Source organism: Mobula birostris, chromosome 4, assembly GCF_030028105.1.
Source record: "Mobula birostris isolate sMobBir1 chromosome 4, sMobBir1.hap1, whole genome shotgun sequence".
Taxonomy (NCBI): domain Eukaryota; kingdom Metazoa; phylum Chordata; class Chondrichthyes; order Myliobatiformes; family Myliobatidae; genus Mobula; species Mobula birostris.
Window position 1 is genome coordinate 185,131,401 of NC_092373.1, and position 27,027 is coordinate 185,158,427.

Below are 27,027 nucleotides of genomic sequence, written 5' to 3' on the forward strand. Positions count from 1 at the left end.
CAGCAGGGTCACAGCCTCAGAGGCTCCTGTAGTGCCTACCAGATGGGAGGAGAGTAAAAAGTCCATGGTTAGGGTGAGATGCAGCCCTGATAATGCTTTTCGCCCTGCCCAGGCAGCGTTTATGGTAGATGTTCTCAATGGTGGGCAATTGGATGCCGATAATCCGCTGGGCAGTTTTCACCAGACGCTGGAGTGCTTTGCGGTCCGATACGGGACAATTGCCATACCACACTGAGATGCAGTTGGTGAGTATGCTCTCAGTGGTACAGCGGCAAAAGTCTGTCAATATCCTGGGACAGAGGTGAGCTTATGGTCTAACATAGCTTACAATTCATGCTCTTGGCATCATTGAGTTGAGTTCCTCTAGCATTTTGTGTGTGTTGCCTTCAAGCTCTAATCTGTCCTTGGGGATCTCATCTACACTCGCTCCAGTGCATTGCTAGTACAGCAGGTCGTGTTGCTACCTCAGAACTTCAGCAGGTTGCAGTAGATCCTGAGCTCCAGTGCTGTCTGTGAAGAGTCTGAATGCTCCCCTGTGACAGCATGGGTTCGCTTTGGGTGTCCCACCTTACTGGTAGATTGGGAGCACATTGGCCATTGTAAATTGCCCTGAGTATAAGTAGGTGAGAGAGGAATTGGAAGGAAGACTCGGGGGTGTGTGAGAAAGCAGAGGCCACAAGCAAAGCCTGCCATTGAGCTTGTTATGACAGAGCAATCACAGAGGTACCTCAAGAAGGGGGCATCCATCATTACGGATCTGCACCACCCGGGTCAGTCCCTCTTCATGCTACTACCATTAGGGAGGAGGTACAGGGGACTGATGACCCACACTCAATGTTTTAGGAACAGCTTCTTCCACTCTACCGTCAGATTTCTGAATGCCCAGTTAACCCATGAACATCACATTGTTACCTGTCTTTTGCACCATTTATTAATTTGGTAATTCAGAGTAATGTTTACTGCTCAAGCAAAACAAATTTTATGACATACGTCAGCGATAATAAACTTGGTTCTGATTCTGATTTTCAAGGTTGTGGACAGCCAAGCAGTCAGACAAAGCCAGAGCGAGAACGAGAGCGAGAGAGATACTGTAACCTCCATCACATCCAACAGCAGATGACTGGGGAGACTGCAGGATCTGGACAGCCTGTCAGCATCTGAAGCAGATATGTCATGAGCTCCGCAGGCCTCTGCGGCTCGCGGTAGAGTGTTGGGCTTCTGGGCTTCTCCGCGCGTTTCTCGGGCAGGTCGGGGCGCTGTGTATAAAAGGAGACATAGAAACATAGAAACATAAAAAATAGGTGCAGGAGTAGGCCATTCGGCCCTTCGAGCCTGCACCGCCATTTATTATGATCATGGCTGATCATCCAACTCAGAACCCTGCACCAGCCTTTCCTCCATACCCCCTGATCCCCGTAGCCACAAGGGCCATATCTAACTCCCTCTTAAATATAGCCAATGAACTAGCCTCAACTGTTTCCTGTGGCAGAGAATTCCACAGATTCACCACTCTCTGTGTGAAGAAGTTTTTCCTAATCTCGGTCCTAAAAGGCTTCCCCTTTATCCTCAAACTGTGACCCCTCGTTCTGGACTTCCCCAACATCGGGAACAATCTTCCTGCATCTAGCCTGTCCAATCCCTTTAGGATTTTATACGTTTCAATCAGATCCCCCCTCAATCTTCTAAATTCCAACGAGTACAAGCCCAGTTCATCCAGTTTTTCTTCATATGAAAGTCCTGCCACCCCAGGAATCAATCTGGTGAACCTTCTTTGTACTCCCTCTATGGCAAGGATGTCTTTCCTCAGATTAGGGGACCAAAACTGTACACAATACTCCAGGTGTGGTCTCATCAAGGCCTTGTACAACTGCAGTAGTACCTCCCTGCTCCTGTACTCGAATCCTCTCACTATAAATGCCAGCATACCATTCGCCTTTTTCACCGCCTGCTGTACCTGCATGCCCACTTTCAATGACTGGTATATAATGACACCCAGGTCTCGTTGCACCTCCCCTTTTCCTAATCGGCCACCATTCAGATAATAATCTGTTTTCCTATTTTTGCCACCAAAGTGGATAACTTCACATTTATCCACATTAAATTGCATCTGCCATGAATTTGCCCACTCACCCAACCTATCCAAGTCACCCTGCATCCTCTTAGCATCCTCCTCACAGCTAACACTGCCGCCCAGCTTCGTGTCATCTGCAAACTTGGAGATGCTGCATTTAATTCCCTCATCCAAGTCATTAATATATATTGTAAACAACTGGGGTCCCAGCACTGAGCCTTGCGGTACCCCACTAGTCACTGCCTGCCATTCTGAAAAGGTCCCATTTATTCCCACTCTTTGCTTCCTGTCTGCTAACCAATTCTCTATCCACATCAATACCTTACCCCCAATACCATGTGCTTTAAGTTTGCACACTAATCTCCTGTGTGGGACCTTGTCAAAAGCCTTTTGAAAATCCAAATATACCACATCCACTGGTTCTCCCCTATCCACTCTACTAGTTACATCCTCAAAAAATTCTATGAGATTCATCAGACATGATTTTCCTTTCATAAATCCATGCTGACTTTGTCCGATGATTTCACCGCTTTCCAAATGTGCTGTTATCACATCTTTGATAACTGACTCCAGCAGTTTCCCCACCACCGACGTTAGGCTAACCGGTCTATAATTCCCCGGTTTCTCTCTCCCTCCTTTTTTAAAAAGTGGGGTTACATTAGCCACCCTCCAATCCTCAGGAACTAGTCCAGAATCTAACGAGTTTTGAAAAATTATCACTAATGCATCCACTATTTCTTGGGCTACTTCCTTAAGCACTCTGGGATGCAGACCATCTGGCCCTGGGGATTTATCTGCCTTTAATCCCTTCAATTTACCTAACACCACTTCCCTACTAACATGTATTTCGCTCAGTTCCTCCATCTCACTGGACCCTCTGTCCCCTACTATTTCTGGAAGATTATTTATGTCCTCCTTAGTGAAGACAGAACCAAAGTAATTATTCAATTGGTCTGCCATGTCCTTGCTCCCCATAATCAATTCACCTGTTTCTGTCTGTAGGGGACCTACATTTGTCTTTACCAGTCTTTTCCTTTTTACATATCTATAAAAGCTTTTACAGTCAGTTTTTATGTTCCCTGCCAGTTTTCTCTCATAATCTTTTTTCCCCTTCCTAATTAAGCCCTTTGTCCTCCTCTGCTGAACTCTGAATTTCTCCCAGTCCGCAGGTGAGCCACTTTTTCTGGCTAATTTGTATGCTTCTTCTTTGGAATTGATACTATCCCTAATTTCTCTTGTCAGCCACAGGTGCACTACCTTCCTTGATTTATTCTTCAGAAGTAAATTTAGCCCCAAAGTGCACATACGTCACCATATACAACCCTGAGGTTCTTTTTCTTTCAGTAAAGCAAAGGAATACAATGGAATCCATGACTTACAATGATGCACAAAGACTTACAACCACCTAAAGCGCCAAAGAAGACAAAGTGTGTCAATAAAAAAAACATAATAATAAGTAAATAATATTGAGAACATGAGTTGTAGAGTCCTTGAAAGTGAGTCTGTAGGTTGTGGCATCAGGTCAGAGTTGAGATGAGTGAAATTACCCACTCTGGTTCAGGAGCCTGATAGTTGAAGGGAAATAAAGCTCAGTGAACCTGGCGGCGTGGGACCTAAGGCTCCTGTATCTCCCTCCTGATGGCAGCAGTGAGAAAAGATCCTGGCTCCTTTGGTGGTTCTCTGCACACAGAGCCACAGCGATGAGATCACTGGTCCACTGCTACAGCAGCAACAATTGAGGCAGCATTGCAATGCAGTAGTATGAAAGATTAGATAAGCGTAATTTGTCACGTGTACATTGGAACATACAGTGAAATGCATTGTTTTGTATCAATGATCAATCACAGTGCAAGTAGGTGCCGGGGGCAGCCTGCAAGTGTTTTCATGTATCCAGCGTCATGAAGCATGCCCATAACTTACTAACCTGAACTTGTATCTCTTTGGAATGTGGGAGGAAACTGAAGCATCCAGAAGAATGGGCACGGGGAGAACATTCAAATTCCTTACAGACGGAGCTGGGAGTTGAACCCCGATCGCTGATCACTGGCATTATTATGCCAACTAGTATGCTGCCATGTCACCCCTTATTCATCATCACTATCTACACTGAGCTTCAAATGAGCAAGGAATTTCATTGGTGTATTTGACAGTAAAGAAAACTAAATAACGAAATGTAACACACGAAAAACGCTGGAGGAATTCAGCAAGTCTTGTAGCACCTACGGAGGGAAAGAAACAGTCAATGTTTTGGGCAAGGGTCTCAGCCCAAAATGCCAACTGTCTTATGTCTCTAATTAATGAAGTACCAAGTCCAGAATGACTTAGCACTCTGCAGTAGGGTTAAGTCAAGTAACAGCTGTTGGGAGCACGGATCAATGCTATCTGGAATAGGAGGAATACACTATGTAAGGAGAGAGTGGGAAAACTTCAATATCAGGTTGATTATCACCAGCATGTGACGAGAAATTTGTTAACTTAGCAGCAGCAGTTCAATGCAATACATAATCTAGCAGAGAAAAAAATAATAATAAATAAACAAATAGATCAATTATGTATATTGAATAGTTAAAAAAACCCTGCAAGAACAGAAATACTGTTGTGACGAAAAACCAAGTTATCAGAAGATTGATGCTAATGAGAGAGATAAGTGAGACAATGGAGAAACATTCAAAATGCTAATAAGAGAGAAGAGGGAGATTAACGAGAAAGAAACACATTTCAGAACATTGATAGACCGATTGCTTTGAACCTGAACTGTTTGAAGTTTGATGGACAGGTGATACCCCAGCAGGGGGATAAAAAGAACAGGTTCGCTAAGGCACGACACACCACGAGATCACGAGATAACAAGACCCTGGAAGAGCGGTGTGCCCCCACAAGTTGGTGGGAGTTGGAGGTCTGGTTCAAGGGAACCGACCATAGACTGACAGGGTGAAAAGGGATGATTGGCGGGAACCTGGTGTGTGTGTCCGCCCTTGCCTGGGTGCCGGGTTCACCGCGGAAGAACGGCCGTATCCGGAACGGAGGGATCACAGTCGGTGACCATAGAAGACATAAAAAAGGGTCTGCCCGAAAGCTAACTGCGAAGAACACCAAAGGTCTGTTTGAATCAAAATTTGCATTCTCTCTCTCTCTCTCCAACGGCACAACAGTGATTACTGCGAACTGTACTAAGCTGAACTGAACTCTGCGTCACTTAAGACTGATCATTTTACCCCTAGACTGCGATAGAGCTTGGTTGATTCCTATTACCCTGGTTCTGTGTACATGTGTGTTTTATCATTGCTAACCTGTTGCATTTATATCCTTACGATTAGAGTACTGTGTTGCTTATTTCTTTAATAAAACTTTATTAGTTTCTGTTAAGCCAGACTCCAACTAAGTGGTCCATTTCTGCTGGTTTGGCAACCCAGTTACGGGGTACGTAACACTGTAAATTAAGAAAAAGTGAGGTAGTGTCCAAAGATTCAATGTCCATTTAGGAATCGGATGGCAGAGGGGAAGAAGCTGTTCCTGAATCGCTGAGTGTGTGCCTTCAGGCTTCTGTACCTCCTACCTGATGGTAACAGTGAGAAAAGGGCATGCCCTGGGTGCTGGAGGTCCTTAATAATGGACGCTGACTTTCTAAGACACCACTCCCTAAAGACATCCTGGGTACTTTGTAGGCTAGTGCCAAGAAGGAGTTGACTAGATTTACAACCCTCTGCAGCTTCTTTCAGTCCTGTGAAGTAGCCCCTCCATACCAGTCAGTGATGCAGCCTATCAGAATGCTCTCCATGGTACATCTATAGAGTTTTTGAGTGTATTTGTTGACATGCCAAATCTCTTCAAACTCCTAATGAAGTATAGCCGCTGTCTTGCCTTCTTTATAACTACATCGATATGTCAGGACCAGGTTAGATCCTCAGAGATCTTGATACCCAGGAACGTGAAACTGCTCACTCTCTCCAATTCTGATCCCTCTGTGAGGATTGGTATGTGTGACTTCTTTCCCTTCCTGAAGTCCACAATCAGCTGTTTTGTCTTCCTGACGTTGAGTGCCAGGTTAGTGTTGCTGCGGCACCACTCCACTAGATGGCATAACTCACTCCTGCTCGCCCTCTCGTCCCTACCTGAGATTCTACCAACAATGGCTATATCGTCTGAGCTATGCCTAGCCACACAGTCATGTGTATATAGAAAGTAGAGCAGTGGGCTAAGCACACACCCCTGAGGTCACCAGTGTTGATCGACAGCGAGGAGAATATGTTATCACCAATCCACAGATTGGGGTCTTCCGGTTAGGATGTCAAGGATCCAATTGCAGAGGGAGGTACAGAGGCCCAGGTTCTGCAACTTCTCAATCAGGATTGTGGGAGTGACGGTATTAAATGCTGAGCTATAGTTGGTGAACAGCATCCTGACGTAGGTGTTTGTGTTGTCCAGGTGGTCTAAAGCTGTGTGGAGAGCTATTGAGATTGTGTCTGTCATTGACTTGTTGTGGCGATAGGCAAATTGCAATGGGTCCAGGTCCTTGCTGAGGCAGGAGTTCAGTCTAGTCATGACCAACCTCTCAAAGCATTTCATGCAGGCTGATACTGGAACATTTAATCGTATCCATTGAGTGTACTGCTGCTACTGGAGTTGCGCCTAGCCGCCCTGGAAGTAGGTTGATTTCTCTGGAGTGGTGGAAACTGAGGGGGAGCCCTGATAAAATTTATAAGATTATGAGAGCCCATTGAGCCTGCTCCATCACTTCATCCCAGCTGATCCATTTCCCTGTCCACCCACTTCTCCCTGTAACATTTCAGGTCCTGATTAATCAAGAACCTATCAATCTCTGCCTTAAATGCACCCGATGACTTGGCCTCCACAGCCGTCTGTGGAAATGAATTCCACAGATTCACCACCTTCTGACTAAAGAAATTCATCCTCACCTGCAAACTAAATGACTCCCCCCTACAGGAAATATCCTCTCCATATCCACCCTATCTAAGCCTTTCAATATTCACTAAGTTTCAATGAGATCCCCTCTCATTCTTCTAATTCAATAAGTATATATTCAATAAGTTTCAATGAGATTCCCCCTTATTCTTCTAAATTCCAGTGAGTACAGACCCAGACCCTTCAAACACTCTTCATACGATAAGCCTTTCATTCCCGGAATGATCTTCGTGAACCTCCTTTGAAATCTCTCCAATGTCAGCACATTCTTTCTTAGATAAGGGGCTCAACACTGCTCACGTTTCTCCAAGCGAGGCCCCACCAGTGCCTTATAAAGTCTCAGCATTGTTCACAACGTTGTGAGTTGAAAGGCCTGTTCCGATGTTGTTCTGTTCTATGTTCTATGGCAAGTTGACTGAAATGAGTTACAGATGAAGGAAGACAGGGGCCCTGAGGGTCCAGACTGGCTTAAGCCCATTCTTATACAGGATATTTTACTAAGTCTGACGCAATTGTGAGCTCTGCCCAGCAAAATTTCAGCTGGAATACAGGGCTGCCCAGACTAGTGCCTGCTGGGATTTACCTGAACGATCATCACTTTCCTCAGCTAACATCCTTAAATGTCTCCAGAAGCCTTCCAGCTAATTTTTCGGTAACATTATCTTCAGAGGGAAGTAAATGGTACACATAGAGTAGAGTCAAGCCCTCGATCTCACTTGTCTGTCCACATGGACCTCCTCCACAATTCCTGCATGTCCTTCCTTCAGGTGATAACAAACTCCACATTCTTAACACTCAGGAACACTGCACCCCTCCCCACCCCCTACTGAATTCACAACAACAAATAACCTGCTGGAGGAACTCAGCAGGTCAAGCAGTGGCAAGAAGAACTGTCAACTCAGAATGTTGACCTGCTGACTTCCTCCAGCATCTGCGACTGATCCTGAGTATACAAATTAATTTATTTCCATTTCACACTTATCACCCTTGTTTTCAAAGTACAAAGTAAATTTATTGTTAAGGTACATATATTACCCTGAGATTCATTTTCTTGCAGGCATTCAGAGTAGAACAAAGAAATACAATAGAATCAATGAAAAACAAAACAACCGATGTGCAGATACCACAAAATAAAATAATTATAATAATCAAATATTATTTGATTTTTGGTAGCAGCTTAACTCCATCTGCTTACTCACACAGGCTAAATCAAGAGGCAAACATCATTCAACAAAATCTTGCTTTAAAATACAAACTGATAATAGACACCATACCTTACTATAAATACAAGCCTGATCCAGTTTTAGAGTCAGAGTCCTACAAATTATATTACGACCTATCAATTACAGATAGGACAATCCATAATAATCATCTGGATATAATATTACAGGATAAACAAGCAAGAACAACCTTCTTAATAGATACAGCCATTCCAAATAACACATAACATAGAGACATCAATGTGAAATACACCATAAATATGCTGAATTAAAAGGGGAAATTGAAAGACTATGGAACATGAATAGGGTATACATTGTTCCAATAGTAATACAAGATATAGCAGCAGAATTAGGCCACTTGGCCATCAAGTCTGCTCTGCCATTTCATCATGGCTGATCCAATCTCCTAACTTCTCCCCGTTACTCTTCGTGCCCTGACCAATCAAGAATCTATCAATCTCTGTTTAAAATATACACAAAGACTTGCCCTCTACAGCTGCCTCTGGCAAAGAATTCCACAGATTCACCACTCTCTGGCCAAAGAAATTCTTCCTCATCTCTGTTCTAAAAGGATGCCCCTCTATTCTGAATGTGTTCTCTGGTCGTAGACTCTCCCACCATAAGAAACATCCTCTCCACATCCACTCTATCAAGGTCTTTCACCATTCGATAGGTTTCAATGAGGTGAACACTCATTCTCCCGAATTTCAATGAATACAGGCCCAGAGCCATCAAACGTTCTTGATAAGACAAGCCATTCAATCCTGGAAAGATTTCTGTGAACCTCCTTTGAACCCTCTGCAGCTTCAGCACATGCTTTCTAAGATAAGGGGTCCAAACCTGCTCACAATACTCCAAGCGAGGCCTCACCAATGCTTTATAAAGTCTCAACATATTTACTCTTATCGCCTCAAAGTCACCACGCAATAGCATTATACAATTAGATCTATGCAACAACATTTATGTAAATGTTCAGAAAGCCACAATACAAAACACAGCTAGAAGAGTCTGAAAGTTCCGGCAGTTGAGAAATGAGTGTCTCGCACCTCAGATTTTACCAGCTTGAGCTGAGAAAAAATAAAAAATACAATAATAAAAATAATAATAAATAATATTGGAAATTATTTTCTGCGAATACTAAGAAATAACACTGGTTTTGGAATTACCTTCTTTAAATCTATCTGAATTAAACCCATCCATTGTTGTGACTACTTTACTAGTTGAATGCACTACTACTAGGGTAAACCCTTCAGCCCTCACTTCAGATTCCCAGAGTGAGAGACCGGCAATCCCTCCTAATCCCACGTGCTGAGCTTATTGTGCTCAGTAGGAGGGGGTACACCATCCCGACTGCCCGAGGTGAACAAAACCTTGGCTCGTTAACTTCTCCGAAACTTTCTCTTGGCACCTACATCATGGTGATGGATTTCAGCCTATCTCAGATACCAAAGGGACCACAAATAAACAACTGCAGCAGCTAAACAATTAACAACTTAGCCGAATTTTGAGGAAGCTTTGCAACGAGAAACATATCCAACAAGGTCACTTGATATTGGTGCTCATGTGCCATGGTCTGGCAATGGCACCCTTGTCTTGGAATCAAGAGATTCATTGAAATGTCCTGTACAAAGTGCCTAATCAGCAGCAACATTGATCTTTCAGTTAAATACTTTCTTCCTGGCTGGAATCCAACACTACTGATGTGACTGTATGAAGTGAATGTGACCTCCGTGTTTCTGGGTCACATCCCCTTTCTCCCTTACTATACCAAAGCTGGACCAGACCCGGGCAGAATTAGTGGAATAATGAGTGGCTTCCTACCACTACAACCCCGGGAATCAGGCATAAAATCGTCTGATATCTTTTACCAATGAATCAGATTTCTCTTTTCATTTGGCAAATAAAACCTTGTACGACACAAAAGTGGCCCGATGGTGAAAGACCAAATCCATTTCGATCTGGCAAAAGGCTACAGCCCCTACACGGTGGTTCTCCTAAGAAATACCACTTTTTTCACTGTCAAATCTTGCTTTCACACGGAATGTTTTGTATTATGAATATGTCACAGCATTTCATGAGGGAACAATATTGAGCATTGGGCTACGTTTATGCATTGACAGGTTGCTGGTACCTCAATGGCTTTAAGCACAGTGTTTAAGAAGGAAAAAGGAGTTCCGTTTTATAAAACTCTGGCGAGGCTGCACTTGGAGGATCGTGTTGTTCTACCACACTGGAGACCCTATGGAAAATCCTGGCAATCCTGGACAATGTTTCTCACCATCTGCATGCCACCTTGGCTGAAGTAATAGTAACAGACTTTAGTAATAGACTAAGACAACTGCACTGTATGAGGTCATTCTTACCCTCAGCCATTAGGCTCTATAATTAATCAACCTATAGCCAGGAAGTGATAACCTCCTCCTATTAGACGGTTTGTGGTAACTTACTTTTTTATGCCTTCTACTTCTAATTATAACTGTACACTTGTAATGCTACTGTGACACTGTCGTTTACTTTGGGATGAATAAAGTATCTATCCATAGTAAGGTTGTAATGGATTTTACCAGAATGTTGCCTGGATTAGAGGGTATTAGGATGGAGAAACTTGGAATAGTTTCTCTGGAGACTGAGGGGAGACCTGATAGAGGTTTATATGAGCAACAAACACAAAATGCCGCAGGAACTCAGCAGGTCAGGCAGTATCTATGGAGAAGAATAAACACTCAAAACGTTCAGCTGAGACCTTTGACCAGGATTGGTTTATATGATTATGAGAGGCATAGATAGGGGAGACTGTCAGAATTTTTCTCCCAAGTTCGAAAAGTCGAATACTTGAGGATGTGCAGTTTAGGTAAGAGGGGTAAGTGATTAAAGGTGATGTGTGGGGCAATTTCTTTTCTTCCTCCATGGAGAATGGTAGGTGCCTGGAACGGGCTGCCGGGGGATGGTGGAAAGGGGAACGATAGTGGATATAGAAGCGGCTGTTGGATAGACACCTGAAAGTGCAGAGATACGGATGGAAAGATACGGAGATACACAGGCAGAGCAAAGTGAGTTTAATTTGACATCGTTTTTGCCGCAGACAATGTGAACTGTGCTGTACTGTTCCATCAGTATTAGATAAGAAAAGAAGATTCTAGCTTAGGGGCAAAGGCAAGAATGGGGTGAAGGAAAACTGCATGGACAAGAGGTTGGAATTGGAGGAATGCTATTTCCTGAGGACTGTAACACGAGGGCAGCTTCCCAGATTTCTCCAACTATCCTCTGTAAAGAGGATCTTCCTAAATCTCCTCCAGATTAGCCAGTGACTGGATGTGAATGCTTCCTCCACTATCAGTGTCCTTCTTCCCACTCTCTGCCCTGTCAGAGCATGCATTTTCATCTCCGAGCTGCTGTGTTTCTTGTGTCAGACTCCAACAGTGAGTGTTGGCACAGAATGGCACCTCAGCAGACTGAACCTTCCTTCCTTTACACAGTAACCACACGTTCAAGAAATTATCACGTAATAGATTTACACAGTATTCGCCCACTTACTATTTTACCTTTCGGTACTGCTGTATCATAGTCTGCCACTGAAAACATGGGTCATAACATCAAAGTCTGCTCACAGGAAATTCCTCACACTTTTTCTTGGCAGGTGAGGTTCACAGTGTCACCTTTCCGACACAGTACAATTCCTTTAATGGCAAAATCCTCGGAAGACACTAAAAATAGGAGATGAGTCAACTTCAGGAAGGGTTGTCAAGTAACCATGTCGAGGGGTCTGTTTACCGCACATCTTCCCTTATGAGCAGAGAAAATACGCCAAAACACAGGGGGGGGGTAGTGGTTTTCTGGAGCTCGCAAGATTAGTATGTAATCATAGCTTTCCTTTGTCTGACTGGAAAAACCTCTCCAGTATTGCTCTATTCAGATTTATTACATGCTATAGGAATGATATAGTACACTCAACGGTCACTTTATTAGGTACACCTGTACACCTTGTTAATGCAAATATCTAATCAGCCAATCATGTGGCAGTGGCTCAATGCATGAGAGCATGCAGACATGGTCAAATAGTTTAGCTGGTGCTCAGACCCAATCTCAGAATGGGGAAGAGATGTGATCTAAGCAATTGTTACAGTGGAATGATTGTTGCTGCCAGATGGGGTGGTTTGGGTATCTCAGAAGGTGCTGATCTCCTGAGATTTTCACATGCAACAGTCTCTGGAGTTTACAGAGGATGGTGCAGAAAATAAGATACATCCAATGAGCAGCAGTTCTGTTGGCGAAGATGCTTCATTAATGAGAGGTCAGAAGTGAATGGCCTGACTCGTTCAAGCCGACAGGAAGGCAACAGTAACTCAAATAACCACGCGTTACAACAGTGGTGTGTAGAAAATCATCTCTGAACGCACGACACGCCAAACCTTGAAGTGGCTGAGCTGCAGCGGCAGAAGACCATGAACATACACTCAGTGGCCACCTTGCTAAGTACAGGAAGTACCTAATAAAGTGACCACTCGGTGTATTTTCAAACCAACACAGAAATCTCCTTTAAAAGGACATGTTAAAGTCTATGAGTTCAAAGTTCAAAGTAAATTTACTATCCAAGTACATACATGTCACCACACACAGCCCTGAGATTCATTCCCTCCCCTGCGAGGGCAGGTTTCCACAGCAGTGTATAAACTGCTCAATACAGAACAAGCTCCATTTTGGATCACATTCCACCTAAACTCTTCGATGAATGTGGTGTTTGCACAATTCCTCCAGTTACATAAATATCCATTTCATTTCCTTCACCATCCCCACGGGAGAATGGTTTGAAACGCTAGGGCCCATGCTATTCGGGCTATGTTGGCACATGTAATCCAAAGTAACACCAAAACTGCTGCAGAAACTCAGCATCTGGATAAGTTATTTAAAGACACAGCATTGAAACTGCTTCTTTTGGCCCAATGAGCCCACACCACCCAATTACACCCATGTGACCAATTAACTTAGTAATCTGTATGTCTTTTGAATGTGGGAGGAAACCGGAGCACCCAGAGGAAACCCACTTGGTCATTGCGCAAACGTACAAGCTCTTTACAGATAGTGGGAGATTTGAACCCAGGTGACTGTCGCTGTATTAGCATCATGCTAACCGTTATGTTACTGTGCTGCCCAACTCTGATGGGCATGAGCAGACCACATTTCTAGTCAAGACTTTTCATCTGGACTGATCTATTAATATTGCCAGTTCAAATGAAGGGTCATGTGGTCTGTCCATTTCCCTCCATAGGTGCTGCCTGACCTGTTGAGTTCCTCCAGTACCTTGTGTGCTCTTGCTGATCCCATCACCTGCAATCTCGTGTCAGCATTCAATCTAAGATTACCTTGGTGAGAGGAGCCAGAGGGTGATGAGCAAGGGCTGCTTTAATGCCTGTGACTAGTGGGGTCCCACGTGCATCAGTATAGGAGCCTTTTTCTTTGTCGTATACATGAAAGTCTTTAATATGCATGAAAGGCATTCAGATATGTGAGACAAGACAAGTAAGTTCATGAAGAATAAGAAGTTAATAGCATGGAAGGTAGTCTTATGCTGCAGAGAGACAGCCATGTGTGAAATGAGCTGAAAAATGGCAGATGGAGTTTAATCCCACAAATGTGAGGAGGGATGTCTAGAACTTCTATAGATGTGTGGTGGAGAGTATATTGACCTGCTGCATCACAGTCTGGTATGGAAACACCAATACCCTTGAACATAAAATCCTACAAAAAGTAGTGGATATGGTTCAGTTCATCACAGGTAAAGCCCTCCCCAGCATTGAGCACACTTACATGAAGAGTTGTCGCAGAAAAACAGCATCCATCATCAGGGACCCACACCATCCAGGACACGCTCTTGTCTCATGGCTGCTATCAGGAAGGAGGTACAGGAGCCTCAGGACTCACACCACCAGGTTCAGGAACTGTTATTACCCCTCATCCATCAGGCTCTTGAACCCAAGGGGATAACTTCACTTGAAATATTCCTGGAACCTACAGACTCTCTTTCAAGGATGCTTCATCTCACTTTCTTCATATTCATTGCCAATTGATTTATTATTACTTATTTCGTTTTGTATTTGCACAATTTGTTTTCTTTTGCATACTGGATGAATGTCCAATTCAGTATGGACTTTCATTGATTTTATTGTGGTTATTATTCTATTATGGATTTATAGAATAGATCTGCAATAATATGAATCCCAGGGTTGTACATGGTGCCATACGTGAACTTGGATAATATGCTTACTTCGAACTCGCTGTCAGAGGTGGTGGTGGGATCAGATATGATTACAACTTTTAAGAGGCATTTAGATAGACATTTAAGCAGGCAAGCCATAGGAGACAGTCCTTGTGTGGGCAAATGGGTTTAGCGTAGCTGGTCAAAAAAGGTCAGCACAGACTCGGTGGGTTACGGGTCTGTTTCTGTGCTGCACAGTTCCATGACTCACTAGGGCAGGATTACATGAGAATTTCCAGGGGCCCACCAACCCTCTGAAGAAGTCCTGGTAGTTGACTGTCTGGGGGCAGGATCCAAATCCAATGACTGTAGCAATAGTTGCTGGATGGCGTGATTACTGGACGATGATCAGCAATTGCTCTTCCCACGCCATTTGCGTTGACCGCCTGCTGCTTGACATGTGACACATCTAGCCAGGGTGACACTGGAGAACTTACCTAGTTGCAAAGGAAGCTTTCAACTTCCTATTAATTACTTGGGCACAATAAGAGGTCAGCATGAATGTCCCTTAGGACTTCCCCACTGCCTACCTTTCATACATTTTCACCACGTTACTCAGGGGCAGGTAAGTAGAATGCATAGTAAACACGTCTTGCACTGAAGTTATGTTATCTGGTAGTCAATTGCTCCTTGAGGTTTCTATCCAAATTTCCCCACATAATCTCTCTCTGTTGCCGGTTTGATTTAACCTGAGACCATGAAATGGAGATCTGTTTGTTAATTGTGCCAAACAGTCATTACTGAATCTGCTGAATAATGGGAATGGGTGATCGAAAAGCATCCATTTTCCCAAACAAGGTTTTGTCCTGGAAGTTTCAATTTACATATAACGTGGATCCTCTGCACACTTTCACAGCATTACTGAGCTCAGCTCTTGTTCACATGTTGTGCATTGCCAACACAGCCAGCAAGTATAGAAAGGAAAAGCTAAAGCCCTGCAGATGCTGGAAATCTGAGAGAAAACAACAAGAAGTCAGTCTCAAATGTTAACTCTTTCTCTTTCTATGGCTTTTGCCAGACTTGTTTGAGTCTGGTTGGCCTGAATCAACCTGATTCTACGCTGTATGACTCTTATCTTTTTTTACAGAAAACAGCAGCTTCAGTAAATATTTTGGTAAAATTGCTCTAAATCTAGGTAAGAAAGAAAACAAGAATGCCATAAACTCACCTTCAGACCAAGAAACCTTCCCTAAAACAAACCATGGACCACTTGTCAATGCTGTGGTACCAGCAGACTGCCAGAAACATCAAATCAACACTCACTCTCAATGGGTGACAATTTGCATCCCAATTTCCATCACCAGTTTCCATCTCATCTAACTATGGGACTTCTTCTCTTAACAAACTGAACCCAATTTACTGTACATGCTTTGCTCTTAAGACATGTGTGATGGTGACAAGGTTAGGTTATTGCCCATATTGAGAAGATGGTGTGAGCATTCATGATAACAATTGACTTTTACACCTTGAGGGACTTTAAAATCATGCTGAAATGTATCAAGAGTCAACAAAGTGGGAACAGTGTCACCAAGCAAGACAGCATTGGAATCAGCAATACAAGTTAAAAGTTGCTTAGAGGTCAAGGGCAAGCTTCCAATGTCATGGTTAGAGAAGCTATTAGTGTGAAATGTAAAATACAGAAGATGTTGAAAATCTGAAATCAAAAGAGAAAGAGTTAGACATTCTCAGGAGGCCATTAGCATCTGAGCAGAGAGAAGCAAAGTTAGTGTTTGAAGTGTTCTACTTTATAGAAAAAAGGTATGTCTCTTGAGAATTAAGAAGAGGAATTTTTTCAGCTAGAGGCTGATGAAGCTGTGGAATTCATTGCCACAGATGGCAGTGGAGGCCAAGTCATTCGGTGTAGATAAGGCAGAGACTGTTAAGGTTTTGATTGGTAAAGGGGGTAAGGATTACGGGGATAGTGCACGAGAATGGGGTTGAGAAAAATGTCAGCCATGACTGAACAACGGAGCAGACTTGACGGGCTGAATAGTCTAATTTTTCTCCCATACCTTAAGGTATTGTAGTCCTAAATTTATGCATCATTACTTCGTATTTCAGTTAGATTAATAAGTATACTCACAGAAGCAAGTTTAATAATACTGTAGCTAAAAGTGGGGACAAATCGTGGAATAAAAATGATCAAACCTCAGGTCAGGCAGCATCTGTTAATCGAGAGTGACAACATTGCCAGATAATAACATTTCATGAGAAATCATTTGTTGGAGAGAAGGTCTGTAATCTTCTAATTACTTCATATAGAAAGGAGGTGTTTCTGGCAAGAGAATTATTGTTGAATGTTGCTGGATGATATCCTTGCATAACTGTGTATAGTACTCATGGTAGAAATGCATTACAGGTAGCAGCCAGGGCTCAACCAAAATCAGATGCATATTTCCAGCACTACTTTTTGTTTTAATTTCAAATTTCCAGCATCAGCAGTATTTTACTTTTGGAAAATTATAATGTCCACTCAGTAAGTGATGAGCCTCTGTTTTGACTGTGGACGCTGCCTGCTCCAAGGCGATCAAAGACGGAAGACTAGTAGCCACGGTGAGAGAGGAGGGGGAGATTGCGAGAGGGGGGTGAGATGGGAGAGAGAGAGAGAGAGAGAGAGAGAGAGAGAGAGAGAGAGAGAGAGAGAGAGAGAGAGAGAGTGTGTGTGTGTGTGTGTGTGTCTGTCCTGGGATAACTTTGCAAAGAATCAAAGATAACAGCAGAAATTCTGGAAGTATTTCAGCAAGAATGAGAAATGATGAACGTCAGGTATGGAGGCACCAATTTAAAGGACTGGGAAAAAAAAAACTGCAGAGGATTATTAATACAGCCAGCTCCACTGTGGGCTCTGGCATCTCCATCACCAGGGACATCTTCAAAAGATGATGTCTCAAGAAGACAGCATTCATCATGAAGGACCAAACTCCACCCCCAGCCCCACCACCAGGACATGCCTCTTCTCATTCCTACCATCAGGGAGCAGGGAGTAGGTGCAGAACCCCACAGACACACATTCACCTCCTCTGCCATCAGATTTCCGAATGGTACATGCATCCATGAACACTACCTCATTATTTCGCACCCTTTGTGCACTATTTGCGCTGTAACTGACTTCAGGAAGGCAAACGGTCCCTAATGAGCTCCACTATTCATAAAGGGTGAAGTGGTGGAAAGGGTCTCCTGTTTCAAGCTTTTGGGGATGAACATCACCAAGGAGCTCTCTTGGTCCACCAACATAACCTTAGTAGTAGGGAAAGCACGATAGTGACTATCCTACTTAAGGAGAGCTAATCTGCCTCAAAAATTGCTGGCTAACTTTTACCAATGTGCAATAGAGAGCACACTGACATAGGCAATGACAGTGTGATATTCTAGCTGCAGCAAGACAGATTACAAAGCACTCCAATGGGTGATTAGGACAGTTTAGCACATCACTGGGATTCAACTGTCAGACCTGGAGACAATTTACAACTCTCGATGTCTACCACACACTCGTAAAATCATTAAAGATCCCTCACATCCTGGACACTGTCTGTTCAATCTCCTGCCATCTGGTAGGAGATACAGAAACATCATAGCCAAGACAGACTGAAAAACAACTTCTTCCCAAGGGCTGTTGTGCAGCTGAATAATGGGACATTCCGGCTTGCCAATGGCCTTTGAGTGTTATGCACTATCGAAGTTGCTTGCTGCATGTGAATGTGGGAACTATTTTTAAATTAAGCCCTACTGCATGCATTGTAAATAACTGTTTTGCACAGACTGGAGTAGCACCACTATCTTCTTGTCTTGAGCGATGACAATAGAGTTCTATTCTATTTATTTATTTTTTATTTGTCATTTATAGTAATATTTTTATGCATTGCTCTGTACTGGTGCCACATAACAATAAATTTCATGACTTACTGTATGTCAGTGATAATAAAACTAATTCTGATTCAGCTGCAAACAAGTAAACTGTATTTACTGACAGTGAATGCAGAAGGGAATGGCTCATAAACCTCACTCTTTTAGAATGTGTGCCAATGTTTGGAAAGGTAAACAATCCTCGAGCACAGCTATGGCAAAGCAAATTCCTGGCACATTTAGCAGTGGATCTCTTATGTGATACTAATAAACTCTTGCTTTCCCACCATGGGAGATTAACAATGATCATTCTGACACAGTGTACAAAATGGTCCACAGTTCCAATTTATCCTTCAGCATCACATCCACTGCTCTGTGTGTCTTTGAGCTGGGTTCAAATTCAGAAACAAGGTGTACATCTCCTCAGAGAGCTGCAGTGTGTTGTTAAAGGGTGAACTTCGACCATCACACACAAAGAGTGCTGGAGGAATTCAGCAGGCCAGGGAGCATCCATGGAGGGGAATAAATAGACACCATTTTGGACCTTCCTGACAATATTCTATATAATCTTACCAATGGAATTGGAATTGAAATTGGTTTATTATTGTCACATGTACTAAGATACAGTGAAAAGCTCGTCTTGCACACGGCCCATGCAGGTCAAATCATTATACGGGGCACTGAAGAGTGTCAAACAATTATAATAGTAGAAAGAAGATATGCATCGATCTAGTCTTTTCACCATCTTGCATCTATCTGGTCTTTTTTGTTCTCATCTGTTGCTCAGTATGCTTTGCCAGTCTGTTATTTGTGGCGTAGAAATGAAAACACCATTATTTTTGATGCACGCACTATCTCCAACAAACATAAGAATGGACCAGAGTGGATTTATACATCTATAATATGATACTCCAATTTCTGGACTCAGTGCCCTGGCCAATGCCAAATGCCTTCCTCACTAGCCTGGCTACCTGTGTCACCACTTTCAGGGAAGTATGAACCTGTACCCCTAGGAATCTCTGTTCACTCTCCAGACCCCTACCTGTGCAATATAGAAGAAGGGACATGGCAAGAGGATTGAGTAGACAAGAGCATCATGAAGGGTCTTGACCAAAATGTTGGCTGTTTACTCCCCTCACCAGATGCTGCCTGACCTGCTGGGTTCCTGAAGCATTTTGGGCGTTGCTCAGGATTTCCATCAGCTGCAGAATCCTTTGTGTTTAGAACTTGGAGCATGTAAGTTTCCAGCACATGTTGGGTGGAGAATGGTTCCCATTCTTCCTTTAACATTTCCAGTATCTTTTCCATGTTTTTCTTCAACCAGCCAAGAAGCTGAAACTTTGGCGCAAGAGAACCAGGCTTGCTTCTCAACATCACTGCCAACCTTTCTCAAGAGATTTATTAATGTTGTCTTTGTAACACTGAGATTCATATCTCACTTCAGTCCCTCATTTTGTTCCCTTACTTCTACCATTCTGGGGAAGCTTCTGCCATTAACATTAATCTTTTAACATCCAGCAGCTTGTAGAAGAACAAGAGAATTCGACAGGGCCACAAGCACCCTCAGAAGAGCTAATGGGTGGATTTATCTATATGATGAATAAGGCTCATTTGACATGACTTAATGCTTACATCCTTTGGGGAAGACATGTTTCCAGATAAACAAAAGAGGTGGTACTGTGAGCTTAGTACTGTAGAGGTCCTTATAGACACTAAGGTTGCATGTTTCATAGCACATTAACAACCGGCTATGACAACAAGGAACTGCAAGCAAGATGATTACTTTAAAGCAATAGCTATCTATCATTTCCACTGGCAGCTCATTCCATACTGTCACCACTGAGTGAAGAAGCTCCTCTTAAAAATTTCACATTTCACCCTTAACCTATGACTTCTAGCTCGAGTTTCACCAAACCTCAGTTCATAAGTTCAAAGTAAATTCATTATCAAAGTACATTATGTGCCATAGAGAACCCTGAGTTTTTTTTTTGCAGGTATACTCATTAAGTCCAAGAACCATAATAGAATCAAAGAAAGACTACCCAACAGGATAGGCAAGCAACCAATGTGCAAATACAGAAAGAAAAAGCACTAAACATTGAGAATATGACAGGGTCCATGAGTTCTTGAAAGTGAATCCATAGGTTGTGGGAACATCTCAAAGATGGGGCAAGTGAAGTTGAACCAAAGGGGATAACTTGACTTAAGAGCTTGATGGTCGAGGGGTAATAACTGTTCCTGAATGTGGTGGTGTGAATCCTGATATTCTTGTACCTTCTTTCTGATGGCAGCAGCAAGAAGAGAGCATAGCTTTGGTGGTGGGAGTCCTTGATGATGGATGCTGCTTTTCTGTGACAGCGCTCCTTATAAATGTGCTCAGTGGTGGGGAGGGTTTTACCTGTGATGGACCGGGCCACATCCACTCCTTCTTGTAGGATTTTCCATTCAAGGAAATCGGTGTTTCCATACCAGGCTGTGATGCAGCCAGAACGTTTTAAAATGGACCTCAGGGGAAACCTTTCACACAAAAAGTGACGGGTATGTGGAATGAGATTCTGTCTAGAGGAATCTATAGAGGCAGGGGCAATTACAATATTTTAAAAAATCGTTTAGAAAGGTAAACGGACAGAAAAGGTTTAAAGGATATGGGCCAAAAACAGCAAATGGTACTAGCTGGTCAGCATGGGTGAGTCAGGCCGAATGGCCTGTTTCTATGCCGTATAACTCCATGAAACTGTCCTCGTGTACTTTTTTCAAACAACTTCTTTTCACGTGTTTTAGTTTCTCTTTCATCTGTGCTTCACGATGGTAACATTACACCAAGACAGAAGCCCGAGAACAGTCCAAGCAATTCAGTATTGTTTCCTCGCACTAGTGCTCAGCTATGTAAACAGCAGGAACTTAGCTCAATGTTCCCTGTTCAAATATTTCCAATGGGCTCTAAATGAACATTTCACACATACACCGTTCAGCATGAACAGAAGATACACCAGTCAACATGCAATGGCGATCAATGGACTGTGACAGAAGGTCAGGAACATGCAGAAAATCTGCACGATATGATGAAAACAGAGAAGCAGAATGCTAGGAAATTCCCAACCATTCCCAAAACAACTGGCCAGGAGAGGGAGTCAAAAACGAGAAGAGAGATTTAATAAGGTATCAAGGGATTTGTTAAAACTTCCAATGCCAAGAGAAGATGCACAAGTGTTCCCAGCACTGGGAAACAAGATGGAGCAGACAAGGGGAAATGTGGAACACAGAATGGAACAACACAGGACCAGCCCCCTTAGCCCACAATGTCTCTTAAGCTAAACCACTTCGCTCTGCACATAATCCATATCCCTTCGTTCCCTCTACATTCACGAGTCATTCTAAAAGCATCACCATTGTATCTGCTTCCACCACTATTCCATTCCAGGAACCTACCACTCTGTTATATATAAAAATACACAGCACAAATCCTTTAAACTCCCCCCCCCCTTAAATACACATCCTCTAGTACTTTACATGTCCACCCTTCGATAACAATTCTGTCTACTTGAACTATGTTCTCGTAATTTCATCAATCTCTGTCATGTCTTCCCTTGGCCTCTGATGCACTTGAGAAAGCAATACAGGTTTGTCTAACCTCTCCTTATAACTCATACCCTCTAACCCAGGTAGCATCCTGGGAAATCTTTCCAAAGCCTCCACATCATTTCTGTAATGAAGCAACTAGAACTACAAAGAGCGGCCTAACCAAAGTTTTATACAAGACTTCCTGATTCTTACACTTAATTCCTGGAACAATGAAGGAATGCATGCCATACTGATGAAGTCCTCATGAAGAGTCTGGGCCTGAAATATTGACTGTTTATTCCCCTCCATAGACTCTGCCTGACTTGCTGATTTCCTCCACTATTTTGTGTGAGCCACTCAAGATTTCCAACATCTGCAGAATCTCTCGTGTTTGAACGGACTTTCTTTGCCACCCTATCTATTTCTGTGGAGAAACATCTCGGAGCAGTGAGGTTTAGTGATCTAAGTGAAAATGTCAGCTTTACAAAGCAAATGCAGCCCATCAGGATTTATTAGCAGAACTGGAAATTGCTTGGGTTAATAGTAACTAGGGTTACTTAGCAAGGGCCAGTAAGAAGAAGCAAGGTTTATGCAGAGTGGCCTTTGTTGGAGCAGACAGTGTTAGAGTGGTCAGGCTTTGGCTCAACAGGCTTAGGCGAGAACAAGCACTGGCTAGAACCTAAAGAAGCTAGAGGCATAGCAGGTGTAGGCAGGGTGGTAGTCCAGGCAGTGAAATGTTCCTCCTGTGAGATGTGGGATTCGGGGTACCAAACGGTCTCGCTGATGACTACATCTGCAGGGAGTTCTCCCAACCTCAGCTCCTGACTGACAAGGTCAAGAAACTGGAGCTGGAACTGGTTGCACTTAGGGTCATCTGAAAGGGTGAAAACTTCATAGCGAGTCTTTTACTGAGGTGGTCACACCCAGAGTGCAAGCTTCAGATAGTAGATGGGTGACCACTAGAAGTAAAGGAGTAAGCAGTCAGTGCAGGGCTCCCCCTGTGACCTTTCCCCTCAGCAACAAGTATACCTCTTTGAATACTGCTGGGCAGGGATGACCTATCAGGGCACAGCAGCAGCAGCCAGGCTGGTGGCACTGTGGTCAGCTCTGAGGCTCAGCAGGGAAAGGTAAGGTCGAGTAGAGCGATAGCGATTGGAGACTCAATAGATAGGGAGGGAGGGATGGACAGCAGATTCCATGGCTGCAAGGGAAGCCAAGATAGCATGTTTCCTCCCAGGTACTAGGGTTCAGGATGTGTCTGAGCAGCTGCAGAAGATTCTCAAGGGCAGCCTGAGGTCATGGTACACATTAACACCAATGACAGAGGCAGAAAGGGGAAAGAGGTAATGTGCAGTGAGTATAGGGAGCACATGAAGAAGCTGAATAGCAAGACCTCCAAGATGGTATTCTCTGGATTATTCCCAACACCATGTGCTAGTCAGGACAGGACAGGGCAGGAAAAGTAGAACAGATGAATGAGTAGCTGAGGAAGTGGTGCAGAGGGCAGAGCCTCAGATCTCTGGATCATTGGGATAGCTTCTGGGGAAGGCATGACCTGTACAAAAAGAATGGCTTACATCCGAACCCGAGAGGGACCAATATCCTTGCGGGCAGGTTTTGCTGAAGCTGTTGGGGAGTTGGCATGGTATGAGTACCAGAGTGATAGGGGCAGTTGAAGATGGGGCAGTTGCTGTGTGTAGGGAGACTGTGAGGAAGGTCAGGCAGATGACAGGGCAAAATTGCTGTCAATGGGATGAGGTGAAGTGTAACATGGGGGCAAAATCGAAAACAGTGATGAATACAGGACTTAAGGCAGTATATTTGAATGTATATGGAATAAGGCAGATGATCTTGTCGTGCAGTTAGAAATTGGCAGGTATGATGTTGAGGGCATCAATGAGATGTGGCTGAGACAATGGTAACATCTAAGGATACACAAAAGGACAGGCAGGTATGCAGAGGGGTGGATGTAGAATCGTTGTGGCTAGGGTTAAGAAACTGCAAGGGTAAGAAGACCCTGATGGGAGTTGTATTCAGGCCTCTGAATAGTAGCCAGGATGTGGGATATAAATTACACTGGGAGATAGAAAAGGCATGTAATAAGAGCAATGTTATGATAGTAATGGGAGATTACAATTCGCAGCTAGATTGGGAAAATCAGATTAGTGCTGGATCCCAAGAAGGGAATTTGTAGAATTCTTATGAGATGGCTTTTTTAGAGGTGTGAGAGAGGAGCTGGCGAAAGATAATTGGAAGGAGACACTAGTAGGGATGATGGCTGAACAGCAATGGCTGGAGTTTCTGGGGGCAATTTGGAAGGCAAAGGATAGATACATCCCAAAGATGAAGTATTTGAAGGGGAGGATGAAGCAGCTGTGGCTGACAAAGGAAGTCAAAGACAGCACAGAAGCAAAAGAGAGGGTGGATAATGTAACATAAATTAGTGGAAAGTTAGAGGGTTGAGAAATTTTTAAAAACCAACAGAAGGCAACTAAAAAAACCATAAGGAGAGCAAAGATGAAATATAGTGGTAAGTTAGCCAATAATATTAAAGAGGATACCAAAAACTTTTTCAGATACATAAAGTGTAAAAAGAGAGGCGAGAGTGGATATTGGAAGGCAGGAAAGTGATGCTGGAGAGGTAGTAATGGGGGAGAGAGAAGTGGTGGAGGAGGTTCACAAGGATGATCCCAGGAATGAAAGGGCTATCATATGAAAAAAGTTTGCTGGCTCTGGGTCTGTACTCGCCGGAATTCAGAAGCATGAGGGGGGGATCTCATTGAAGCCTTTCGAACGTTGAAAGGCCGAGACAGAGTAGATGTGGAAAGGATGTTTCCCATGGTGGGAGAGTCTAGGACAAGAGGCCACAGACTCAAGATAGAGGGGCGCCCTTTCAAAAGAGAGATGCGGAGAAATTATTTTAGCCAAAGGGTGGTGAATTAGTGGAATTTGTTCCCACATGCAGAAAAGATGTGCTGGCATTGTGGAGGGTCCAGGGGAGGTTCATGAGAATAGTTGCAGCAATAAAGCGGTCATTGTATGAGGAGCGTTTGATGGCTCTGGGCCTTTACTCACTGGAATTTAGAAGATTAGGGGGGAATGTCATTGAAATCTGTTGAATATTGAAAGACTATGTAGAGTGGATATGGAGAGGATGGTTCATAGGACCATGAGTCTAGGACCAGATGAGTCTAGACCGGAGGGCAGAGCCTCAGAGCAGAGGGACGACCATTTAGAACAGAGATGAGAAGGAATTTCTTCAGCCAGAGAATGGTGAATCTTTTGAATTCATTGCTATGGACAGATGTAGTGGCCAAGTCGTTGTGTATATTTAAAGCAGAGATTGATAAGTTCTTTGTTAGTCAAGGTGTTAAAGGTTATGGGGCAAGACAGGAGAATGGGGTTGAGAGGGATAATAAATCAGCCATGATGAAATGGCAGAGCAGACTCGTTGGGCTGAGTGGCCTAATTCGGGGCAAAAGTGACAAGAACATATGAGTATGGAGGCAGAATGGAGAGAAAAGCACAGAAAAAATATAATTAAATCAGAAGCCCAGAACATTTGGGAGAAATATATTCTATCAGCTCTAAATAATGAAAGATTCCATCTGAAGAAAAGGGGTAATGCAAATGACATGAGAAGATGGCAAAATAATATAATAGGTTTAGGAGAAAAGGAGGAAATATAAAATAGAAATACAAGACAAACTATAAGGCGGGAAAGGTTTGTTAGTACGTTACAATAAAAAGATCAAAGATCACCACATTATGTACAAGATAACTGCACAACAGATAGTGCAGAAATAATGAATGACTTATCAGTGTTCATTAATGTTTTAAGACTAGAAAGTATTACGTCACTGTGAACAGTGGACAGAATCCAAACTGAGCTTCCCACATTTTAATCTTCACTCCACAGAGGAATGATCAGTTTAGAGTCCACAGCGGCCTCAAGATGTGCTTGTGCACAAGGTGTACAAGAAACACTTTTAAGGTCAGATTCTAAGTCACCGAATTGGGTGAAGTGCGGCATGGTTGGCAACATACTAACCACGCGACTCAGTACCAGGCCAGTGGGATCTCAGTAGGAACACTGGACATCTCACCTGTGCACAAAGACTAGCCTATCTTCAGTGTGATGCTCTTATTTGTTCTGTGCTTAAGCACCGAAAAAGACATTGCTGAGGTTCCACTGAAGTTCAGATAAGGAAAAATGTGAAACTTTCAGCAAACATTTTCATATCCAGTAACTTTCCTCATATTCTGCTGGACAGCTCGGTCATTTTTGTTTCAAGCAAAGCTATAATGTGACAGAGGAGGCACAGAAAATCTTTCCAAGCAAGACTCTAACAAATTTCTACAGGCGTACCATGGAAAGCATTCTGGATTGTGGTATCAGTGTCTGGTAAGTAGGCAACAATGCATAGGATCAGAAAAGGCTGTGGAAGGTTGTAAGCTCAGCGAGCTCCATCACAGGCACGAGCCTCCCCACCATCAAGGGCATCTTCACAAGGCGATCTCTCAAGAAGGTTGCATCCATCATTCAATACCCTCGCCACCCTGGACACGCCCTCTTCACATTACTGTCATCAGGGAGGAGGTATAGAAGCCTGAAGACACACACCCAACATTTTAGGAACAGCTCCTTTCCCTCTGCCATCAGATTTTTGAATGGTCAAGAAACCACTCAATATACTACCTCAATATTTTGTCACTATTCATTTATTGTTTTTTTTTGTAACTTCTGCATTTTTTTTAATGTGTTACACTGCACTGCTTCCTTAAAAGAAGTTGCACAACACGTATTATGACTTAAGTTCCAAGTTTGATTATCATTGAACCATACACGAATACAGCCAACAAAACAGCATTCCTCTGGGGCCAAGTGGCAAAACATAATACCAACAGTCATTCACAAAACAATGTGCATATAGCACATGTAATATAGCAAGTAAACATACAATCACACAAAAAATACAACAACCCTTGTTTAAGTTATTCTTTGTTCAGCAAAAAAAATATATTAAACAAAGGACAAGTGCTGACTGGATTAAGGTTTTTGAAATGATAAGGTGTTCACTAAAGTAAATTCACCGTACATGTTTATATTTACATGCCTTAAATATAAATTCATCAACAATGTGGAACTTGGGGAA

At 43.1% G+C, this 27,027-nt stretch overlaps 1 protein-coding gene across 7 annotated transcripts in view; it reads right to left on the bottom strand.

The window, feature by feature from the left end:
• rnf24 (ring finger protein 24) overlaps positions 1-27,027 on the bottom strand; it is a 164,699-nt gene that overhangs the window by 24,264 nt on the left and 113,408 nt on the right. The window contains exon 5 of one of the 7 annotated variants that reach the window (XM_072256691.1): positions 786-1,256. The exons of the other annotated variants lie outside the window; for them this stretch is intronic. Within the exon in view, the coding sequence (XP_072112792.1) occupies positions 1,101-1,256 (156 nt within the window). The 3' untranslated portion in view covers positions 786-1,100. Of the gene's footprint in view, positions 1-785; positions 1,257-27,027 lie in introns of those variants that run through there. 7 annotated transcript variants of the gene reach the window in all.